This window comes from Acanthaster planci, linkage group LG02 (genome assembly GCF_054643075.1).
Source record: "Acanthaster planci isolate LZ-2023a linkage group LG02, COTS_SCS, whole genome shotgun sequence".
Classification (NCBI taxonomy): Eukaryota; Metazoa; Echinodermata; class Asteroidea; order Valvatida; family Acanthasteridae; genus Acanthaster; species Acanthaster planci.
In genome coordinates this window covers 9,904,251-9,922,705 of record NC_141778.1, presented here as the reverse complement: position 1 = coordinate 9,922,705, position 18,455 = coordinate 9,904,251, and the positions used below count along the sequence as shown (strand labels likewise).

Below are 18,455 nucleotides of genomic sequence, written 5' to 3'. Positions count from 1 at the left end.
TTAAATCACCGACAGTACACGCTTTCCCTTGTTTTCGACTTCATACATTAAGAGGCTACGCAAATCAATTTATTTCACTTGTAGTTAACTTATAGTTTCAGTGCCTACCTAATTCATATATGTGCTCTATTCCTGTGGTTTGAAAGATAATGTTATCTTTGTTTAAATATAATCATGGTTTAAAAACAGTATCCTGTTTGATTTCAATGGGTAAACGGCAAGACTTGTGTTTTTTCAGGAAGCTGCGAAGTGGCATATCTCGCCAGATCTTCATCCATTTCTGCTTCTCCCTCCTGATGTTGTACATCGTGTTTCTCGCTGGTATAGACAACGCAAAGGTTAGGTTATTATCATTTACCGAAAATGGGTCACTTGGGAGACATTCCCATAGGAATGTGCACAATTTTTTTCGAATTCCCTAATCCTATCTTAACCAAACTTTGCATGTTTTTCTTTCAGACCCTTATAAATCATCACTCAAAATGTGAATAGTAACAATTTTCCTCCTTTTGGTAGTTGGAGCATTAGGGAGATATTGAAATGTCTCCCTAATGACCGATGTCTCCCTAATGTTGAAAAATTTACCACAAAATGTCTCCCAAGTGACTCATTGGAAATATTTTAGTAACTATAGCTACGCCTATAGCTATAGTCGCTACAGCTATCTGTTAATGATGGCTATCAGCCTATACCAGCATGGTATTAAGCAGTTCGATATATATTGAGCTAGTAGTGATACTGGTTTCATCTTTTGGATATTTTCAAAATAGGGCTCTGGAGGTGGTTGTGTGTTTGTGGCTGCTTTACTCCACTACTTGACTCTATCCACTATGATGTGGATGGCTGTTGAAGCCAGGAACATGTATATCAGTACGGTGAAGGTGTTCCCAGAAGACAGGCCTCGGTACATGCTCAAGGCTTGCCTCATTGCTTGGGGTGAGTTTCTTTTCTACTTTTTCCCCAGGGTATAAAATCATTCAAGTTCAGTGCAGCTGACAAACCAAGAAAATGTTTTTCCTTTTCTCTTTTTAGGATCTTCACTGATTGTACTTACAATAACCTTAGCAGCAGGTACAAACCACTACAAGAACGACCATTAGTAAGTCTTGCGTCTTTTCAATATACTGAATCATGCTTAGCTCTACTGATGAATGCTATGTGCGATTGACAACGCGTTTCCCACACAAGGCAGCTTTGAGTCCATACATCTGTTTTTCTTTATGAATTTCTACAGCTGTTTCCTGCGACCTGGTCTGGTGCTGTACATTGGTCTCCTTACTCCCATCGGTCTCATCCTCATCCATAACATCATCACCTTCGTCTTGGTCATGCGTAGTCTCCTGAAGGTCAAAGAGGTATCACGCTCCCAGCAGATCTCCAAACGCCTCCAGAACGCCGTGGGTATCTCCGCCCTCATGGGGTTGACCTGGTGTTTTGGGTTCCTGGCCATTGAAGGAGCAACTTTTATCTTTCAGCTCATCTTCTGTCTTGCCAACTCCTTACAGGTAAATGATCCTAGTCTTCAACAGTAATTTTTTAATTCACAAGCAAAGGACAATGTCAGTAAACTTTAAATACTTTGGTCGCTTTATAAGTCTCTTGTTGTGTCAAGCGTGACTCGTTAGTCCATAAAAAGAAAAGAAAGAAACTGAAACAAAACGAGCAGCTCCATTATTTCTCCTCTCAGCCAAACATTAGCCGTAATTGTTCAAATTTGTAAGATTTCTTTTTTCCCTTTCTTATCTTATCTGTGCTGCAAGAACTGCGCTGGAATTCTTGAGATCGTTAACAGTAGGGCTAGGCATAAGTGAAATTAGGTTGATAAAAGTTTGGGAAGATGTGTCATCCACGTGGTCGTAAATAGTCTTCATCAGAGGGATTTTCTGCCATTGCAGGGCGTGGTTGTCTTCATCATGTTCTGCGCCCGACGTGAAGAGGTTCGCTTGGCCCTTACCCCCTACGTGAGACGTATCTGCTGCGGGCGGGAGTGCCGTCTGCCGGCATTGCATCCTGTCAAGTCTAAAGATGTTGAAATGATCTCCACCACGGCACCAACTGTACATTCTACTGGACAGACTGGACAGTTCGACTTGTCAATCTCCATACCGAATGCGCCCTTTGAGAGCGACTCATAAGCGGAAAGAACGTTTACATAGATCCACGGTGCATAACAACATCATAAGTTTAAGCTCATGAAAATGTAAGCGCAGGGTTTTTTGTCTGAAAATTGAAAACCTGGAAAACTCTTCCTAAAGTTTGCAAGCTCCAAAATTCAATCCGTACAGGGCAAAAAGCACAGTGGTTAAATTAATTGAAAATATTCCTGAAACGCGACTAGACACAAGGCTAAGTAGCATTCTTACGGATACTGTTCGGATTTAATTGATATCAGTAAATAAAGAATTAAGAATATTACAAAAGAATGGGCTTTCTTGGTTAAAAATGAAATGCTACGTTTACAGAATAACTAAATAATAGAATCAGTTATTTCACATAATTAAAAAACAACTCCTGGCTTGCAGTATTGAAATCGTAAAGCGCCATTTAATTTTTGTATTTAAGGTTTTAAAATCACTTTGAGCATAGCCTATAGGCCTAATATTATTAGCAGTAAAAGGGGTTTACAGAATTCCTACACACACTTTAGTTTTGTGTCGACTCGTATACACACTGAATCATTTCCACATACCGTTAGGTAGAATATGAATTGAAACAGGTCGATGAAAAGCGACCTTGAGTGGAAAAACGACTCATTTTCCGCTATCTGGTTCGCGAAATGTATTGCAATACGCAGATGCAGTGTCCTAATATCCTGGACTTCTATCCAATTTCCCCATTTTTCTGGATAAGGTTACTTTAAAGTTATAAAGACTAGTCAAAAATTCAGTACAAGTCTTAGTTCCAGTCGAAACCAGAGAAACATTCTAGTATTGTGATATTGAGTTTCAATGGGTGTAGAGCGTTTAAATGTTTAAGGTAAAAATGTGCAGGATGTCTACTGGCTATATAATGAATTGATACTGAAATCAGACTTGCCAAAACCTCAAGTTTGACCTCCATCATTAATTGATAATAACTTCAGAGCTCAACTTCCGTAGCATATTTATTCTGATTGTGGTCCCTTAGGTGGGAATGCTCATGGAAAATTACTGGAAACTTTTATGGCATTTTCCCACAACCTGAAGAGTAGTTCTTTATTGAGTCAGGAAACACAGTATGTACCTTTAGACTCAACAAAGAACTAGTGCCTAATGCTTTTAAGTGTTTAACAGTGGAGGCAGCTGCAGTGAACTATACTTCATTATTCAGGATAACGTTTGGCTCGACCTATTCCAGGACCCCAAAATAAATCGATTTTTTTTTCAAAGTGCAACTCTTTATCGGTGAAGTTTGTGAACAAGCTTTCTATTTTTGGCACAAGGAAGTAACATCCATCCAACATCGGTATAGGCCTACACATTACAGTTGATGACTAGTGGGTTGGTGTTTCGTACGGGTATGTGGAACGATTGCAACCCTAGACAACCACGATGGACACGAATGTCAAACCAGGTCGACGTTTGGCCATAATCGTTATTTTGACTTCCAGCGTTGCATTTTGTGTATTTCCGGTCAACGCCTCACGCGAGGGTATGTAATTATGTAATCGGTTAAACAAAATTCATTACTGTGTTATAACGCTAATAGTTTAATAAAATTAACAAAACTGACTGAGAGACCAACCGTGTGAAAAGTTTGATATTCTTTCATGCAAAATGTTTTATAGGATTTTATCTCATCTTGATCTTTTTCTTATATATTAACAAGCGACCAAACTCATTCACTGTTGACACAAACAGAAAGATGAGAGATAGTGTACTTCTCGGTTCTTAGAACTTTTCAAGACGAAATCATATCTTTAACCAGAAACGATCTCGTGCAGGCGGCCTGATCGGTGTACATGTATATGTTCGTCAGGGAACCAGTGTCCCAATCATGGCGGAAGCATACGTTGCCATTATTCCAACCTATAAAGGGACGGTTGTTTGTACCATGTAAGTACTATACAGTAGCTGCTCCCAGTGAATATTGTCACGCCCCCACATAAGCCCCTGACTCATAACCTTGCTGCGTATACGTGCGTTGTAGCATTTCCAGGTATGTGCTCCGATGGCTGGCTAGCCCTCGGTGTCAATGGGTCCTACAATTGCTACAAGTTTTTCAACTTCTCGCGATGGAACGATCGACTCAACTGGACTAACGCCGAGGAGGCGTGCCAGTTGGAGGGAGGTCATCTTGTCAGCGTTCACAGTCGACAAGAACAAGACTTTCTTAATGGTTAGTTTGGTCTGTAGCTTTTGAAATCCGGTCTTGAAATTCCTTTGCCCTCACTGCAGATGATAAATATCACATAAAATCGTCCAGACTTTAGGGAAAAGTTTACTTCACGCAGCATAAGTGATAATACCAGACTAAAATATTCTAACTGTTGTCTGGACGTAGAAACCATTAGCAAGCACAGTGAATGGTACCAGTGGTGGTTGGGTTTGAGTGATACGGATCAGGAGGGAACCTTTGTTTGGAGCGATGGAACCGAAACAGTAAGTTCAATGACTTTTAGTTTAGTCTTTTTGGTGCCGTATGTTTTGCGCAATATTGACGAAGGAAAGCGAGAGGGGAAAAAAATGGAAATTCGTTTCAGCACAGGAAGGAATAGACGATAAATTCTGGCAAATTATTGTATGTGGAGTGGGTGACGTCGATCTTGAGTTACTTCTGCCTGAGAAACTATTCCTCTTTTAACCATGTACGCCGGTATTCAACCAGAAGCCTTTAATTCAGTTTTGCTCCCTTGGCTGATGATAAAGGAATACAGTTGGTCTGAATTGGTCTGAATCGCGTTACTTGGCATGAAGAGATGGGCAGCTAGTATGTGTGTAATGTCTTAAACCCAAACGAAGCGTAAAAATCCCTTCCAAGTAACTGTTGTCATTCTTTTTCTTCAAAGAGATAAAACAGAATCTCGCAAAGCTGGATCAGTTACTGGTATGAACTTAAATTTTAATCAACCACAGATCGGCAGAGAATAACAATTTGGTTAAATCGTGCGACGGCCTGTAAAAATAATCCAAGGGAACACCTCTGTCATGCACAACGTTGTTTGTATTTAAGATGGATTTTCAGGTGCTTTCAATTCCATACCAGCATGTATTCTGACAGTCTTAGAGAAGAGAATTTACCTTAATTTCAATTTATATCGTTGTTGCAGGATGTACTTTTCTGGCATACGAGACAACCGGATGGGGGAAGACACGAAAACTGCGTCCAAATGCTGACGGTATATCATCAGGACGAATGGAATGATAGGCCATGCAGTCAGCGCATGAACTATATTTGCAAGCGAGGTGGGCCGGCGCGCGTTGATTTTAACATTCTGTCGTTTTGCACTACGGGCGATTCGCAATAGCGCGCCACCAAGAATTTGCAGCACGTTGGCCAATCATACCGCGCGAAATTTGTTGACCCTTTCCAAACGCGCATTGGGTCGACAAATCTTGGGCACTGTAATTGGCCAACGTGTTGCAAACTCTTGGTAGCGCACTATTATGAAACGGCCGTATTGACAATCATGGTCCAGATAAATGCGTACAGTCCTCAGAGGCCCATTAAGAGTATCACTAGTATAGGCTCTAGAAAACTTCTTGTTCGCTTGTTGTTACTAAAATAATGGAAATAGCCTTTGAGACACCATAGAGCCGCCCGTAAGTCATGATCTCTACTGATGTTTAATTGTCCATGCTGATAAGCTGTACAATATTCAATGAGTCCCGAGTTGTCAGAACAATTGCATATAGAGTCTACCTACAGCGGTGCTTGGCATTTGGATAATTTGAGTTGAGCACATTCCCCAAATGAACGTTGGCGCTATTCACATTCTGATAAATCATTCAATGTTCACCTTATTGTGTTCTCTTTCAGCTGTTTGTCCAAACGGTTGGCGAAATAATGGAGCAATGTGTTATAATTTTGTCGCTTATGGTCCCTTAAACTGGACCTTGTCGGAAGCGGCATGCAAGAGAGAGGGCGCCCATCTTGTGAGCATTCACAGCCAACAAGAACAAAACTTTATCTACCGTAAGTTTGCCCGTGAGGAGGGGGCTTTGTCACGTGAAGTCAGTTCGGAAATAGGATCGAACCCATTAAACATAGCTATGTTTATGTTTTGCACATTTCTCTTGAATTCGCTTCATCTTCTGCTTAGAGAAAGTTCTTATTCTTCTATTGTTGCTTAAATCACTGAAACTTTGGATTTTAACTAGTCATTTCTTTTACCCTCCGAGCAGACTCCACCCCCTAAAACATACGCTTCCTCCATGTGGTGATTGTAGTCCCCAGATCAGTGCCCGGTAATGCCTGAACCTAAACGACTGTTTTATGGTAGCTAATACATTTCATTATTCTGCTTTGGAAGTATAAGTAACAGCAGGTCACAACCCAAACAGCCACCAAGTTAGCACTTGTATGTCAACAAAGAGATCCAGTTCAGGACCATTTGGGGTTGTTACACCCCAACTATAGCATCAGTCCCAACTATAGTTGGGCCCGTCCCAACTATAGTTGGGCCCGTCCCAACTAGAGTGCTACAGTTGGGCCGGCCCAACTACAGCAGATGGTTCCTTTGTGCATGTGTCCAGCATGTACCAAAGTCATATCATTTACAAATGTCATGTCATTGGTCATAGGTCTAAGTAAAGTGCCACATTTTAGATGAATTGTGTCAAGTATGAGACATATTGACTTGGATAATGTTGAGACATTTCCCACAGACATTGGTCAACAATAGTTGGGCCAGCCCAACTGCAGTACTACAGTTGGGACTGTCCCAACTCTAGTTGGGACTGATGCTGTAGTTGGGGCATAACACAGTCCTCAGGGTGACTGATCTTTCAAAGATTTTAACTCGGCAGCGGTTGGGGTCTAGCCAATGGGAGTTTACATGCCTTTGGTGTATGCCTGGAGTGCGGTTTACAAACTATCTTTGTGTGGTTGGCCCATTGAAAAAAATTATGACCATATTTGGTGATATCTGTCGATCTCAATCCGCGCACCTTTGACACCAGGGCTTAAGGTTATCTGCGATCAATTTGTTTTCACACAGAATTTCAAAATGCACATTTATGTCTCAGTCATCATTATTTTCAGCTTTTGTTTCGCTATTTCCAAGGGTATTTTACTGCCTGTTTGGTTTCTACGCAAATGAATATTCGATATTCATGAGCAAAACTATGATGTCATCCTGGGGAAGAAAGCGTCGGTGTTACACCGGTCTGCACACAAAAACACCTGCATTTTTGTTTATTTTCCTGAGACTAATTTTATCGTTGCTGATTCGTTGTTGTTAATAAGCATCGCAAAAAATAACAATCAATCTCTTTCCGAAGTTTCAGAAAAGGACAATTTGAACAGAGAAACCTATGTAATGTCTTCCCCGGGTGACATCATTGCATCAGCGCCCTCAGTTAATTTTAATTGTTGAAAAAAGTGAACTTGTCAGTACATTTAACCAAAAAGGAATGTAAAAAAGTTTTCAGACATTGCAGAAGGGTAAAAAGTTGCAGAAAAATTGTGTCCAAGAAAACGTCATTGCAGCTACACATTAAATTATTTTCTCATAATACAATGTCAGGAGTGGATACCGCGCACGATATGGGGCCGATGGGTACCCCCCCGCCACATGTCCAATCCCTATACACACTCTAGACTATTGCTACCTAACACATCCATCCTAGAAGTCTGTAACGAATTCCTGAGATTCCGATCAAACCATTACCAACACAAAGGCGGGGGGGTTCTCTCCGCCCCATGTCTTGCATCATATGGAGGAATAGTGGAACACGAAAACATTGTGACTGTGAACATGGTGGATGTCCTTTGTACTTTCGATTTAACTGTTATTTTTTGGCAATGGCGTTCAGTCAATCTAGGTCAATACTCCTCGGGTTATGAGTGGTGGTTGGGACTAAATGATATTGATGAAGAAGGAACATACGTCTGGAGTGATGGAACCCTGACCGTGAGTATTCATGCCAGTTTCATCTGAGATTTGAGATGCATCCTCAACTTTTTACAGACGAAAATTGAATGACAAAGTTTAAAACATCGCAAAGCTTTCCGTAAAATGTAAATACAGGTAGGACTATGTACCATGTTCCATAAAAACTGCTAAAAGTCATCTCATCAAGAGCATGCATGATGCAAGCGGTTGTATCAGCTGGATAGTTTCAAGACGGTTTTGTTTATGTTAACACATTAGCCTACAATGGCAGTGCGTAGAGGTAACGGATAGGATATCACCTAAGAGCGGCCACTAGCAATGCACTGCACATTTTCCTTAAATCTGAGACCCATACGATGACATTGCATGAACACTTTTTTCTCGTAAAGTATACACCATAATCCACGTCATGTTGAGTTTAAACTCCACCCCCCCCCTTCAGAATGTACTTTTTTGGGATCAGCATGAACCCAGCGGAGGAATTGAAGACTGTGTGCACATGTCCAGGCTGCTTCATCAGAACACGTGGAATGACAGGCCTTGCCATCAAGGAATGCGTTATATTTGTAAGAAGGGTAAGTATCAGCGTAAGTAGTGACGCCCTTTGTAATACAGCGTTAAATGGGGCCTACATATAAAAGGAAAGCAAGTTTTGAGGGCACCCACCCAGTCCAACTCAATAGTCATGCCTTTACAACGCCCTTTGCTGCGAATTGGCCTGGAAAAAAAGACCTGCTGATTATTCCATGTGTGATTTTAGGGCAAAGCTACTATAACAAAATCCAAAGGCGTTTCAAATGTTTACTGATGCTGATACGTTTGTTTGCAAATTGTCTGATTTTGTTTTATCTCACTGTTGTTTTATTTTAAATCATTGTAAAACGGTGCTTTAACTCTACCCTTGGGCTGCTATTGCCAGTTATTTTTAATAACCCAGCAAAAATAACAATAATAATCATAATAACAAATTCCCATAAGAACGTGCACACAATCTTTCCAACTTTGCTGCCCCATAATTCAATATTCCCTAATCTGATCTGAACCAAACTTTGTATGTTTTCATTTAGGCCCTAAACTATCATCTCTCAAAATATGGACGTTAACATTCGGCCTCCTTCTTGTAGTTTGAAAATAGGGAGACACTGAAATGTCTCCCTAACACCCAATGTCTCCCTAATGCTGAAAAGATTACCTCAAAATGTCTCCCAAATGACCTATTTGTAAATATAATGCACTCACCCATGTAAATCACGCACTTATGCTTAATGATGTTTGAAATTGATTATCAGCCATAGATAACGAAGCTCCGGTCATCATATGCCCAGCAAGCCTAATTCTTGAGACTGATCCTGGCCAGAGTTTTGCATCAGTTCCTCTATTAGATGTCATCAGTGCCACTGACAACTTTGGGATTTTCAGTGTCACCATTGAAGTAGACAGTGTTCCATTAAGGAATGCAGACGCCATATTGAGTCTAAAGACTTCTTCATACTCGATCCGGTACACTGTATCTGATGCTACTTACAATTCTGCGATGTGTGAAACTAACATCACTGTTGTGGGTGAGCAACGGTTTTCATTATGATGCATCAGAGCACATAGCCTAGATAAAGGAACAACATAAAAGCTTGATTAGCATTGTTCATAAATACATCGACAAAAACAGAAAAACTAGACTCGTCATGTAAGTCTATATCATCAGCAGTTGTCTTGCATTTTGCATCTATTTTTCCCATCATGATTTGACACGATGAAACAAAAAAATGAACAAGTCAAGGTTACTTTTTTAAGATATTAGTTTTAAGTGATCTGATCCTCAGGAACCAAATAAAGTTTGTGGCATTTTCCGGAAGAGGACAGCTGCAGAACGTGACACGACCAAAGGGCAAACAAATAATCAGTTTTCTTTTTCTGTAACGTTTCGGAGGAAAAAATGTTTTAAAATTGCTTCTTTCAGTCGAGTGATATTTTTAAATATACTTTCTGACAGACAAAACTGCGCCTACGTTCCTCGTTGGTTGCCCTTCTAACATCAACCACTTCATCAATACCAGCCTTGTGTCAACTCCTGTGTCATGGCCCACACTGAATGCATCGGATCCCAGTCAACCGTTGCTATGGAACTCCAGCCATCAACCGAATGACTTGTTTCCCGTCGGTAATGCTACCCTGGTAACATATACGGTGACAGACCAGTATGGAAACTACGTATCTTGTAACTTCACTGTGACTGTCACAGGTGGGTGATCTTTAACTTTTGTCATGCCTTTCGGTGTGGCTACTTTCACTGACGGTAATAATCATTTATTTATTTATTTATTAAGCTTGTTTATACGCAGTAACCCATTCAACCGAAGTTTTTTTGCAAGGGGCCGTGTTTTATATATTATTATTATTATTAAATTAGATAATAAAATGTAATATATGAAATTAAATCAATCACCAAGGATAAGACTGCAGAATACTTGTTAATTAATAATTTCTAAGTAACAGTCATCAAATTACAGCTAATTTATAAAAAAATGTGAAGAATAAAATGCTTAAAAGCAAACTAACTAAGGGGTAAAAATAAATAAAACAAAATAAAAAATAATAATACAAATTAAAAAAATAAATTAAACGAAATAAAAGTGGGATCAGAGTTATAAAAACCAAACAAAGTAAAGTCGAACATTATAGTGTCAGGCGGGTGGAATAGATGGGAAAACTTTAAACATGCCATTGCTAGCTCAATATTCATTTTAAAGCTTTTTAAGTGAGTACATTTTGGATACTGGCATGCAGGGAGTTCCAAATGGTTGCGCCCCTGTACTCAAACCATCGTTTAAGGAATTCAGTGTTTGGCTTTGGTATTGCAACGCACAGCTTACTTTGTCTCAAATCATATTAAACTTGATTGGACAAAATGAAATTTGTCTTTCAAATAGTGAGGCACACCATTGTTGATAATTTTCTACATCATGATGGCATCATGTTGGTGATATGATTTTCCCACTTGCCCTTGTCTTGCCCAGACCTGGTGGCAATCTTTTTCAAGCGATCCATTTTTTGCATGAAATCAAAAACTTCCTGATTGAGCCAAGGAGCAGGGGTTTGTCTTACTCTTTTTGTTTGACAAGGTGCGTGTTTGCCACAAATTCCAAGAAACAGATTCTCAAATTGATCAAGGGCAATATCAACATCATTGTAACAATAAAAGAGATTCCGATCAATATCACACAGGTCCTGTGAAAACATTTCATCACTTATTTTACCATAACACCTTATTGATATAACAGTGTGACCATTAACTTTAGCACTGATTTTACCCTACATGGCGTATATCATGGAGTGATCACTTATTCCTACATGTATTACACCAATGTTAACAATGTTCAATCCGTTAGATGTACACAAAACATCAATTAAATTAGCAGAGTGCTGGATTACCCGAGTAGGCTCGTCAATTTCCTGAACTAGATGAAAATTTTCAGTAAGCTCGACAAGCCTTTTCGTGTAAGAAGAGGTATTAGTGCTTATAATGTCGCAATTGAAGTCACCAAGGAAAACCACATCTTTGTTTTCGTTTTCTATTTGGTCAAGTGTATGTTCCACGTGTTCAAACAAGCCCATACTGGAATTGGGAGGTCTGTACCATTTAAGGACAACAATTGGTTTCGACTTCCCCTGTGAAATTTCAATTGCCAGCATTTCAAGTTGATCTATCATGAGGTCTTTTCTCATAGTGTGGTTGACATTATTATACATTGCAATGCTACTACCATTCCTGTTACGGTCTTTTCTGTAAATATGAAAATTCTGGACATGACCTAATTATCCGTTATGACATCATCAAGTCGGGTTTCACATAGAGCCATTATGTCAATTGGATATTTCAAAAGAAGGGAAGTTCTTCATCAAAATAACCTGGTAAACTTCTGATATTCAAGTGGGTTTGATTCAAGCCAGGTTTTCTAGATAACACAAAAAACACAATTATCTATCGATTCGTGTGATTTTCTGATAGATGCATTCTCTGCTGGTATCGAAACCATTCTGTTGCTTGTGATGGTAGTAGGTGACGAGGCATCTTTGATACTCGTACTGATGGAATCACCCCCAGCTCCCTCTGTACTTGTTGATGTTTCATCCTGGTTTTCCGTGCCAGCCCCAAAAATCCTGCTGATGGTGTCCTCGTACCACGCTGGCATAAGTAGCGTCTTGGTTACGGTTGTGTTTTGGCTGATCGTCAGATCTTGGGAAATTTTGCTGGTGTTTCCTCTGCATAGATTGTCGCGGGTGCAGGAAAGAGATGATTGTTTGTAGAAAGAGTAGCCTGACCAGAGCGGTTAAGGTGGACTCCATCAGAGCACAAATGTCTATAGTTTACGTTAGCGTTATCGATAAACCCCCATCCATGTTGCTTGGCAGCTTCCTGTAAGTAGCCCGTTGGACTTGTTAATTTTTACTTTCTCGGCAGCAGTTTCTCTGTGGCGATGTATGATACCCGACAGTGCTATACTTTCCACGTGAGATGTCTCTTTTATGGCTTCTGCCAGTGAAATGATCTTATCATGTATGTCATCGGCAATATCTTGGTGTTGTTGATTCCAATGTGTAAAATGATCTGGGTTGGCTGATGCTGCTTTATTTGAGTCATAGCATAAGGGTAGACGTTGTCAATCTTGGCGCCTGGTTTAGACGAACATTTTACTTGCTAGGTGCGCGTCAATCAGTGACCCTTTATGTGTTTAACCATGGAGTCGTCGATGATCAAGGTATCGGCATAAGTCTTCCGTTTGATAGCTGGTGCCTGATTCATATACCGTTCTCCTCGTTCTTTTCTGTACTGATCGAGTTGCTGCTGAAAGGTTATGGGTTCAGAGGTCGGACTCGTTGCCTTCTTATCGATGTCGTCTTGTGAGCCCGTCAAGATGTCATAATAGGAATCAATTAGCTGCTGTGCGTCATGCACAGTATCGCCATCGGTGCCACTGTCCAGTGAAAGAACAGAAAAACGATTCGCTGATTCAACTTTTCTTTAATTGTGTTTCTCGTGTTTTGTCCTCCAGGAGTTGGGCTGGACTGTCCAGAAAATGTCACAACCGTTGCTCAGCCAGGCAGCACCTCAACCAATGTTTCCTTGGAGACACCCACCATTTTCTTCAGGGGCTCTCGGAAGGACGTCCTTTACTCCTTTGCCGACGATAACCCGTTAGGAAATGAAACGGGGGAGGGAATAGTGCACGTTCACTCTGAGTACCTGGCAAGAGATGTTTTTCACGTAGGAGAAACATCAGTTAGCTACTGTATTCAAGAAACTGGAGTTCAGTGTCAGTTTTACGTCTCTGTCATAGGTAAATATGATACTTATTTCAGGATTTGTCCATAGTATGGGAAGAGCAGCCTGATTTCAAATAATAACATGAAGAATTGATTTTCTAAAGGAAACTATGAGAAAAGGGTCACACACTCAAATTAAAACGCTCATCAAATAACACTGCTGTTCAGAATGAAAATATCAACATTAAAGACAACGATTTCAAGAAGCTGATAATTTTGTAATTAATTTTTAGGACGCTGCGCCTCTACAACCACCGCTGACGGTCTGTCGTGGCCTGAAACTTTGGAAGGATTTATTGCAGAGTCAATAGAAAGATGTCCAATAACGACAACAAATGGTATACCAACTGTAGCTCTTACATAGAATATCACAAGCCTCTTGCCTCAAAGCAGTAGACTCTTTTCCTTGGATATCAGTATTGTACGAAATTATGTTTGTCTGTTTGTTTTTCCTCCTTCAAGTCGGCCTGCCACTCGCTGTTAGGAATTGCTCAGTGATAGAACCTCCTGTGTATCTCCAGTGGGGAGAACCCGAACCACGAGACTGTGGGGATGCGGTCAGTGTCCATGATATAGCAAAGGTAGACATTGTAGACATGCATGCTTGAAACTGTCAGGGAATTGGCCGTCAGACCCAGAGGTTAATTGCAGAGATTCTCTCAATAGCTATAATATTAAACAAGAAAGATCAAATCTTTGCAAGACTGTGGAATAGTACCACAAGTTATTTTGTGTTGTTGATACTAGGTTAACATCAGCGGTAGTAATGTTGCTCTGGTGGCGAAGTTTCTTTCCAACCATTCATCGGCGACGCCTTTCTCTGCGGAGGGGTTGTATGTTATTTCACAGGTTTTGATGAAAATTGCTGAGACGGGCTCGGGGGATGTCGAGGTATATTGAAGCTTCTTGAAACCAATCTTCAAATGTTACTCTGTGAATTTGAAAGCACGTTTTCCACTTTATATAAATACATGATGAACGAGTTGTTAGCTTAATACCCATAACCTCTGTTCTGTCACCTAGGTAACCGAGGCAGTACTAGAAACCGTGAACAACATCATCTTAAAAGCAGACACGTCAACCGTCTCTAATGCTAGCAGCAGCACTTCATCCATCGTCCAGTCTGTACAGACTCAGGTCTCCTTGACTCTTCAACAGGAAGGTCATGTCAGCATACGGCAGGACACTGTCAACGTCGAGGCGGTCAGTCTGGACCCCGAGAAGGCCAGCGGTGGATTCAGCTTCGTGTCCGTACGTCGGCCCGGACAAGTCGAGACACCACAAGATGAATCGCTCGTTGGCGCTGAAGTCGAGACTTTTTCAATACCAACGAGATACCGACGGATATCGATGTGGTGGCGTCGGTTTTTTTAACCAGGAAACATTGCAAACTCAACAAAACCTACTGTTGGTATGAGTACATGTTTATTGGTTACACTGGACGAACATGAAAGGGCGCTTTGTAGTAAATGTACCCTTGCATATGATGTGAGGCATCATCGATGCTTTTTCTGAGCTTATCTTGTTCCTTTCAGGGGCTAAAAATTCAGCGTTTTACGAGGGTTGGCAAAGTTTTTGTGGAAACACTATTTTGTATTGCTGCACAGGTAATACCTCCCAACTGCAAGCAAGTTTCCTGATTTACGCCGATGACACCTTGTTCCAATCTGCTTCAATCAGAAAGTACAGAGAACAGAATAACTCAACTCGTAAGGTAGCTGGATCTGTCGTCTCCCTGACTGTTGAAAATGTTGAACTTGACAATCTTATTGAACCGCTTGTCATCAAGTTCCGGGTAAGTTAATCCTGTTAAATCACTGTAATGGCTTAAACAGCTGCTTTTTTAAAGATTTTCTCCTGTTAACCATTGTGTAAAAAATACCAATTTACCAAAAGGTTTGTTTGGCACTAGTGTAGAAATGAACATTTACGAAAATAAGGTAATATTTGACTACTTTTCTAACGTGGATGTCACATCACTGGCCCAAGCAGTGATTCAATGTCCAACTTTAGGCTTTCCTCCAGTCCAGACTATGCTCCTTATTAGCAGTTGTAACAGGCAGCACTTTTTTCAAATTCCTGTTAATCATTATTTCATCATTACTTCCACCAGACACCCATCAGCTCAGCTTCTGCGGAATTGGACATCAAATCTACCCGGTGTGTCTCGTGGGATTTTGGCCTGGAGGATGGAGTTGGTGATTGGTCGACGGCTGGATGCACGCTCGCAGTGTCAACCAGCGAAAGAATCTCCTGCCATTGCAGCCACGCTACCAATTTTGCCATCTTGGTAGTGAGTAAATTTGGACAAAGAGAGCAGCATAAAGACAACGCATTATTACAGAAGAATTCTTGAATGGATTCTTTGCCTGTATAAAAATTAATCATCGTTATTATTTCAGAATGTCAAAGGTCAACTTTGGGATGCTTCTATCAGACGAACACTTGACATCATCAGTCAGGTTGGCTGTGTGTTGTCGATCATAGCTCTGGTGATCACGTTAACTACATATCTCTCCATCCGGTATGACAAGTCTAATTGGTGCTAACACTTCCTCGCGCTATCAATAGCTGCGGTGTTTCTTCAAGTGAATTTAGTCTTCATGATACACGTATGAAACTTTCACAGGTGGAACGAGGGAAATTAAAGCAATGTGTTTTTACATAGAAAAGTGGCTATGCCTCTTCTCATGGGTCCATCAAGGGTTGGCTGTATATTGTGTTTATAATTCCCCTTACAGCAAGCTGCGAAATGGAAAGTCTCGTCAAATCTTCATACATTTCTGCTTCTCCCTGCTAATGCTGTACATCGTATTCCTTGCCGGCGTCGACAATGCAAAGGTATAACGTGAACACCTATTGATTTACATTCACATTTCTTGGAGTTTGCGCAGAGGGCCTTTCTCTTACCTCAGCTATGCATAAACAGGCTTGGCTTCTTACACCAACTAGATCCTATATATCTCAGTTGAACATTATTGGCGTGGAATGCGCAAAATTCTTACTACAGATACACGAAACTGCGTGCATTATTTATATAAAGCCAAACAGATGAGGTGGCTTATACCCAAAGTCTAGTAAACAAAGGTCTCAAAGTGGTTTTAGAAACGACATTGAAGAGGGAGTTAAAGATGAGATTCATGAAAGAGTCGAAAAATAAGGTTGACACTTCAACTTCTTGAATCCAAAGGGCTCTGGAGGTGGTTGTGTGTTTGTGGCCGCTTTACTCCACTACTTGACTCTATCCACTATGATGTGGATGGCTGTTGAAGCCAGGAACATGTATATCAGTACGGTGAAGGTGTTCCCAGAAGACAGGCCTTGGTACATGCTCAAGGCTTGCGTCATTGCTTGGGGTGAGTTTTGTTTTACTTTTATTTTTGAATCGCCAAAATAGAAAACATTTTTCGCGCCTAATTGAAGTTGTCAGATATTGAACACGTTTTTCCAATGGCTTTTCCTCAGGATCTCCACTGATTGTTCTGACAATCACCCTGGCTACAGCTACCAATCACTACGGCGCTATGCACTAGTAAGTATGATTCCATTAATGTTAGAGATGTTACCTGTGTAAGGATGAAAGAAGTTGAACATAATTTCTCATTGTATATTGTGACAGCTGTTTCCTGCGACCTGGTCTGGTGCTGTACATTGGTCTCCTTACTCCCATCGGCCTCATCCTCATCCATAACATCGTCACCTTCGTATTGGTCATGCGCAGTCTCCTGACGGTCAAAGAGGCATCAGGCTCCCAGCAGATCTCCAAACGCCTCCAGAATGCCGCTGGTATCTCTGTCCTCTTGGGTTTGACGTGGTGTTTTGGGTTCTTGGCTATTAACGAAGCAGCATTCGCCTTCCAGCTCATCTTCTGTCTGGCCAACTCCTTTCAGGTACATTAGAAAGGTTAAATGCTTACACTCAACCTGTTTGATCTCTTCAAGCATAGGACAACACATTGCTCAAAAACTGGGTTTTTTTTACCTACTTGTAGGGGGTGGCTGTGTTTATCATGTTCTGTGTTCGACGGGAGGAGGTTCGCACTGGCATTGCACCGTATATGAAGCGCCTCTGCTGTGGACGGGACTGTAGCATGCCCGAGCTGCATCCCAGCAGGTCTTATGATGTTGCCTTAGTCTCAAGCTCCGCTTCTGAATCCAGCACGTCTAACACTCCTGGTACTAAGATCGACACGTCCGTTTCCGAAACCCAGGAAGGAGTTGCATTTTTTAGGTACATTCAGGAAGTCTAAATGAAATTGGAATAAAAGATACCGAGTTCAGCATTACATGTGCAGAGATGTTGAAATTAAAGGGATTATGGATTGTCAAATAATTGTTATGGTTGGCTTATGGATTATAACTGATTTTTAGTTTTTGATAGCTTTGATATCTAACTTTTTCAACTTCAATTAACTACATTGGATCCTGTATTTACAGATCTATACAAACTGTGATTGAGTTACAGGCCTAGGCGGACATTTCTTATAGCACATGATGTACACAACTACCATTACGGTCAGAAAAGGCGCATCATATTTAGAAAAACTGTTATAAACGAACATGTGACAGTCATTATTTTTAGAGTTTAATTTGAAATTATTTAAAAAAAACAATAAATTGTTCTTATGCTAAACTCCAATTTAGTCCGAACTTGAACGATAAAGTTTACGTATGCCTAACTTACTGAGCATCTTACTTAATGATGTAACGATGCAAGGAAGAAAGTGGGTATGAACGGTTAATGTTGTTTTAAAGTCAAATTTTAAAAGGAACATAATGTGTAGAATAGCCTTAGGGTGGACTTGCAGATAATTTCATTAGTGTACATAAAGAATAACGGCTCTGAGATTTTTTTGGAGACTGTACAGATCCGCTTGTCAATATGCTGATGGTAGCGAATAATGTCTTTGTTTTGATTAACGAGATTGAGCAATGTGCACTGAAAGGAAAATTGAAATGTATACTGTTAGGTTATAATTGCAGTGAATGGCTGTACATGTATATCTACTTTAATTCCTTAATACGAAATACTCCTGTTGGTGGTGAAATACTGAGAACGTTTCATTAAATCTACTGATGTTGTGCAGTCCGGTAATGAA

General features: G+C 40.6%; 3 protein-coding genes across 4 annotated transcripts in view; all 3 read left to right on the top strand.

Moving 5' to 3' along the window:
• LOC147799855 (uncharacterized) overlaps positions 1 to 3,718 on the top strand; it is a 17,479-nt gene extending 13,761 nt beyond the window's left edge. The window contains exons 23-27 of the mRNA XM_087132483.1: positions 239 to 338; positions 771 to 936; positions 1,033 to 1,099; positions 1,235 to 1,505; positions 1,896 to 3,718. Of these exons, the coding sequence (XP_086988609.1) occupies positions 239 to 338; positions 771 to 936; positions 1,033 to 1,099; positions 1,235 to 1,505; positions 1,896 to 2,135 (844 nt within the window). The 3' untranslated portion in view covers positions 2,136 to 3,718. The remainder of the gene's footprint in view (positions 1 to 238; positions 339 to 770; positions 937 to 1,032; positions 1,100 to 1,234; positions 1,506 to 1,895) is intronic.
• On the top strand, positions 3,493 to 15,104 carry LOC147799854 (uncharacterized). The gene is given in 16 exon segments (XM_087132507.1): positions 3,493 to 3,630; positions 4,129 to 4,317; positions 4,483 to 4,580; positions 5,249 to 5,384; positions 5,959 to 6,114; positions 7,956 to 8,053; positions 8,478 to 8,610; positions 9,325 to 9,597; positions 10,026 to 10,274; positions 13,087 to 13,371; positions 13,591 to 13,695; positions 13,820 to 13,938; positions 14,105 to 14,248; positions 14,381 to 14,674; positions 14,677 to 14,768; positions 14,965 to 15,104. Coding segments are annotated over 16 exon segments (2,475 nt in total). The 5' UTR covers positions 3,493 to 3,530; the 3' UTR covers positions 14,969 to 15,104.
• Positions 15,019 to 18,455, top strand: LOC147799853 (adhesion G protein-coupled receptor G2-like). Of its 2 annotated transcripts, XM_087132510.1 has the most exons (8): positions 15,019 to 15,152; positions 15,471 to 15,650; positions 15,760 to 15,881; positions 16,099 to 16,198; positions 16,548 to 16,713; positions 16,823 to 16,889; positions 16,977 to 17,247; positions 17,349 to 18,455. In XM_087132510.1, exons 4-8 carry the CDS (start codon positions 16,157 to 16,159, stop codon positions 17,604 to 17,606), a joined length of 804 nt encoding a protein of 267 aa, XP_086988636.1. In that variant the 5' UTR covers positions 15,019 to 15,152; positions 15,471 to 15,650; positions 15,760 to 15,881; positions 16,099 to 16,156; the 3' UTR covers positions 17,607 to 18,455. The 2 variants fall into 2 exon arrangements, with proteins under 2 accessions (XP_086988636.1, XP_086988635.1); XM_087132509.1 differs by lacking the exon at positions 15,019 to 15,152 and having other exon boundaries at positions 15,510 to 16,198.